Below are 5,511 nucleotides of genomic sequence, written 5' to 3'. Positions count from 1 at the left end.
ACAGGTCTGGATAGGACTACACACACCCATACACAGGTCTGGATAGGTCTACACAGGTCTGGATAGGTCTACACACACCCATAGACAGGTCTGGATAGGTCTACACACACCCATACACAGGTCTGGATAGGTCTACACACAGGTCTGGATAGGTCTACACACACCCATACACAGGTCTGGATAGGTCTACACAGGTCTGGATAGGACTACACACAACCATACACAGGTCTGGATAGGTCTACACACACCCATATACAGGTCTGGATAGGTCTACACACACACCCATACACAGGTCTGGATAGGACTACACACACACCCATACATAGGTCTGGCTAGGTCTACACAGGTCTGGATAGGTCTACACACACCCATACACAGGTCTGGATAGGTCTACACAGGTCTGGATAGGTCTACACACACCCATACACAGGTCTGGATAGGTCTACACAGGTCTGGATAGGACTACACACACCCATACACAGGTCTGGATAGGTCTACACACACCCATACACAGGTCTGGATAGGTCTACACACACCCACACACAGGTTTGGATAGGTCTACACAGGTCTGGATAGGACTACACAGGTCTGGCTAGGTCTACACAGGTCTGGCTAGGTCTACACACACACCCATACACAGGTCTGGATAGGACTACACACACAGGTCTGGATAGGACTACACAGGTATGGCTAGGTCTACACAGGTCTACACAGGTCTAGCTAGGTCTACACACGCCCATACACAGGTCTGGCTAGGTCTACACAGGTCTGGCTAGGTCTACACAGGTCTGGATAGGACTACACAGGTATGGCTAGGTCTACACAGGTCTGGCTAGGTCTACACAGGTCTAACTAGGTCTACACAGGTCTAGCTAGGTCTACACACGCCCATACACAGGTCTGGCTAGGTCTACACAGGTCTGGCTAGGTCTACACAGGTCTGGATAGGACTACACAGGTATGGCTAGGTCTACACAGGTCTGGCTAGGTCTACACAGGTCTGGTTAGGTCTACACAGGTCTAGCTAGGTCTACACAGGTCTGGCTAGGTCTACACACACCCATACAAGACAAAATAACTCTGTTGCGTTACAAAATGTCCACAGTTTTTTATTCACGTCCTTTGCATTGGAATACAGTATACGGGAGAAACGTGTCTCAGTTCTGAAGACAAGAATCACACACAACTCAATACTCGATGGCCCCTTCAATACACACGACAGAGATCCCAAATGTCGACCGTTGACTATCTAGGGTGCATCTCAATATTCCTCTGTTGGCATCCTCACGTTCCTCGTCTACCTTTCCTTGTCTCCTCGAGGCGATAGCAAGCAGCCAAGTCTACCAGTAAAACTCACCAAAACGGACTACTACAGCACCATCTATTGGAGACGTGGATATTACACTGCTCGGCCGTGACGTCAGTCCATACAGCCTAGCAGCAGTATTTGTTCCAAATGCCGCCCTACTCACTACACAGCGCACTACTTTAGACAGAGCCCTATGGGCCCCTGTTCAAAAAAGTATAACACTATATAGGGAATAGGGTGCCATCTGGGAGACATATTTTAACTTCTATCTAGCACAGCGAAAGCAGTCAGACAGACATAACTGAGTGTGTTTATTTGGAGGTGCTGGGTGCAGGGTGGTTGGGATGGTTGTTTCCTTTAGAGGGGGTTGGTTTCACCTCCGCCCCCTTCACAATACTCAGTCTCTTGTGGAGTTTCGTACTGGCTCGGTGAGTCACCTCTTCCTCTATCTTGTTCCTGATCGCCACCTCCAGGCCCTAGGGGGGGGGGGGGGGGGGGGCAGCAGGGGACATAGGATTAGGGAGCAGCCACAGATTCATTCATATACGACTTACATCATTGCCTAAAGAAAAGCATTCCTCACCTCAGGACATTTCATTGGGGGACAATCCAGGACATGTCTACATACATACATCTGCATTGATCTGCGTTTTTGTCCGTCAAAGTACAACTCATCCCTACTTTTTCAGATGAGTTGCACGCGTTATAAGATGGACAATTTCTGGGTCCTGTCAGGGTCCTGTCTGGGTCCAGGTTCTCTGAGAGGATCCCATCTGTAGACAGTGCTGACTGTATCCCAGTGCATGTTGCTTCAGATGGTATGTCCCACAGAGACAGACAGTAGAGGATTCTCCTCAGATGGTATGTCCCACAGAGACAGACCGTAGTGGATTCTCCTCAGATGGTATGCCCCACAGAGACAGACCGTAGTGGATTCTCCTCAGATGGTATGTCCCACACAGACAGACCGTAGTGGATTCTCCTCAGATGGTATGTCCCACACAGACAGACCGTAGTGGATTCTCCTCAGATGGTATGTCCCACACAGACAGACCGTAGTGGATTCTCCTCAGGAGGTATGTCCCACAGAGACAGACCGTAGTGGATTCTCCTCAGATGGTATGTCCCACAGACAGACCGTAGTGGATTCTCCTCAGATGGTATGTCCCACAGAGACAGACCGTAGTGGATTCTCCTCAGATGGTATGTCCCACAGAGACAGACCGTAGTGGATTCTCCTCAGATGGTATGTCCCACAGAGACAGACCGTAGTGGATTCTCCTCAGATGGTATGTCCCACAGACAGACCGTAGTGGATTCTCCTCAGATGGTATGTCCCACAGACAGACCGTAGTGGATTCTCCTCAGATGGTATGTCCCACAGACAGACCGTAGTGGATTCTCCTCAGATGGTATGTCCCACAGAGAGACCGTAGTGGATTCTCCTCAGATGGTATGTCCCACAGACAGACCGTAGTGGATTCTTCTCAGATGGTATGTCCCACAGACAGACAGCCCCCCGCCCGTATACAAGTGGTAGCCCCCAGCCCGTATACAAGTGGTAGCCCCCAGCCTTTATACAAGTGGTGTAGCCCCCAGCCTGTATACAAGTGGTGTAGCCCCCAGCCTGTATACAAGTGGTGTAGCCCCCAGCCTGTATACAAGTGGTGTAGCCCCCAGCCTGTATACAAGTGGTGTAGCCCCCAGCCTGTATACAAGTGGTGTAGCCCCCAGCCTGTATACAAGTGGTGTAGCCCCCAGCCTGTATACAAGTGGTGTAGCCCCCAGCCTGTATACAAGTGGTGTAGCCCCCAGCCTGTATACAAGTGGTGTAGCCCCCAGCCTGTATACAAGTTGTGTAGCCCCCAGCCTGTATACAAGTGGTGTAGCCCCCAGCCTGTATACAAGTGGTGTAGCCCCCAGCCTGTATACAAGTGGTGTAGCCCCCAGCCTGTATACAAGTGGTAGCCCCCAGCCTGTATACAAGTGGTAGCCCCCAGTCTGAACAGGTAGATTTTAAACTCTCCCATTATTCCGTAATGGACAGTATGGGCTGTCCCATAGCTGCTGTCCTATCTATAGCTGCTGTCCTATCTATAGCTGCTGTCCTATAACTGCTGTCTCACCTTCTTCAACTGCTGTTGCTGTACCACTTTAACCTTCTTCGGTGCGATCGTCCTCCCTGTGAAACAGCAGCAACAAGTGAGGGGTGAGATTTGTAACCAACAATAAAACCTCAGTGTAGATATTTATTGACCCCCTTACAGACAACACACCGTGGTTAAAGGGGCCAACAATAACAAAGCCTACACCCCGCCTCCGTTTTGGTAAATCGTTGAGGGATGGTTCTGATGGGTTGAACTATGCATCATCATGAGGCATTTATAAAAGTTAGATTATTCGAGAATCAATGGCTATAACCTTACTTTAAAAGTGAAACAATGTATGTAGCAATTGCAGATTGTACCCTTAAGCCAAACAGATTCGTAACAAGTACTGTAGAAGTTTTAAGCAAAGTTTCCATTTGGAGCAGCCCATAAGGGAATCAAGGTTAGCTAGCTGGCAGGGGAATGGAAGGCCAGGCACTGTGTAATCGTTGTGTGACTGATAATGCCATTACAAATCTCCCTATAAATAGCTAAGCTGCCCTACAGTTCTCCTTCACAAGTTGTCAGCAGGGCCAGTAAGTAGGCCTAAACATTGGGACGACTTTCGAATGTGTCTTGTTATGCACATGCAATGGTACGCGATGCAATTCAAATGATTGTGCTATGATGAGTTCCATTTGAGGGGGCGCCCGCACCCTTGACAGTCTAGTTCCCACGCAGTTTTTCAATAGAAACTGTCTCCTCACTGAACCGTGTTTGAGCCAGCATGTCCGCCGCAACACGTCGCAAATACTTTTTGAGTATATATACGAAGTCCAGGCGAAATCGCTAGAATACAAGACATCAACCATATCACTCTGTACGTACCTCCTTTTCTGGGACCTTTGTTTTTTTGAGGTTTCTTGGTTCCACCGGGCTGCGCTTTGAACTTCTGTTTACCTTGCGCCATCTTGCCTCGGAGCTGTTTTCGCCGTATTGTTCCAGACCAGATGTAGATGGGCGTTACAACATGGCATTCTGGGATAGTGGAGTACTGAGGTGTGGAAAATACGAAAGGAAGATTTTTTGAACTGAATCAATAAAATGTTTGAATTGTGCCAAGTTAGATACATTACTTATTTAACATGTACCTTGACATGAAATTAATGTATCAATTAGAAAGGCTATCATTGTATGTGCTAAGAAATGTCCCACGACCTAAAAGATACAACGCAGACGGCTGTAATGTTTTTGTTCACTCTTTATTGTATTGTCGTGAAAGAGAAATCTCTTCTTAATTCAGGTATGCAGTTTACAGCATTATATTCATATTAAAAAAACATCCATTTTTGAACTATTTCCACATGATACAAAACTAAACCCCAGATATGAATATAAACAATAACATAACTACACGTAGAAAGAGGCCTTCTAATCGACTACACCCCCACCCACACTAATATCACCAGCCATGCTTCCTATTGGCTTATTCACAAACCCCCGGTCATCAGGACATTCTCCCATTGGTTGAAATCTTAGAGGGAGTAGAAGTGATGATAGCGTTGCATTTGGCACTTAATTTGGCATCTTCCTCTCCCAAGACTAGACTCATTAGCTCATGTCCCAAAGTATCCACTCTTACATACTACTTAGTATGAAGCAATTCAGCCCGTGCATACTAGATAGTATGCTAGTGTGGTTATTGGGGACGGAGAATAAGAGGGACAGATGGTTTCCTACAAGTACACAGGGGATTTACTGCCTCTTAAGATACCCTCAGTACAGAGAGTAGGAGATATTTTACACTATTCAATATGGTGCCCTCTGTCTAGATCTAGTATGCGTCCAAATGTCACCCTATTCCCTATATTAGTGCACTACTTTTGACCAGAACCCAGGTTAAAAATAGTGCACTACTTTTGACCAGAACCCTATAGGGCCCAGGTTAAAAATAGTGCACTACTTTTGACCAGAACCCTATAGGGCCCAGGTTTAAAATAGTGCACTACAAAGGAAATAGGGTGCCATTTGGGACACTACCCCTGAGCCTGCTAAATAAACAGAACCTTTGGGTGACTGACTGGCAGATAATTCCAATTAAACACAGTCTATCCT

General features: G+C 47.2%; 1 protein-coding gene across 1 annotated transcript; it reads right to left on the bottom strand.

Moving 5' to 3' along the window:
• Positions 1–1,093: 1,093 nt before the first annotated feature.
• Positions 1,094–4,408, bottom strand: LOC139369562 (UPF0390 protein zgc136864-like). The gene is made up of 3 exons (XM_071108806.1): positions 4,285–4,408; positions 3,436–3,491; positions 1,094–1,785 (listed from the first exon to the last, which is right to left on the bottom strand). Exons 1-3 carry the CDS (start codon positions 4,364–4,366, stop codon positions 1,621–1,623), a joined length of 303 nt encoding a protein of 100 aa, XP_070964907.1. The 5' UTR covers positions 4,367–4,408; the 3' UTR covers positions 1,094–1,620.
• Between the last annotated feature and the right edge of the window lie 1,103 nt (positions 4,409–5,511).

The sequence above is a fragment of the Oncorhynchus clarkii genome, chromosome 17, assembly GCF_045791955.1.
Source record: "Oncorhynchus clarkii lewisi isolate Uvic-CL-2024 chromosome 17, UVic_Ocla_1.0, whole genome shotgun sequence".
NCBI classification, from domain to species: domain Eukaryota; kingdom Metazoa; phylum Chordata; class Actinopteri; order Salmoniformes; family Salmonidae; genus Oncorhynchus; species Oncorhynchus clarkii.
This window is presented reverse-complemented; position numbering and strand designations above follow the sequence as displayed.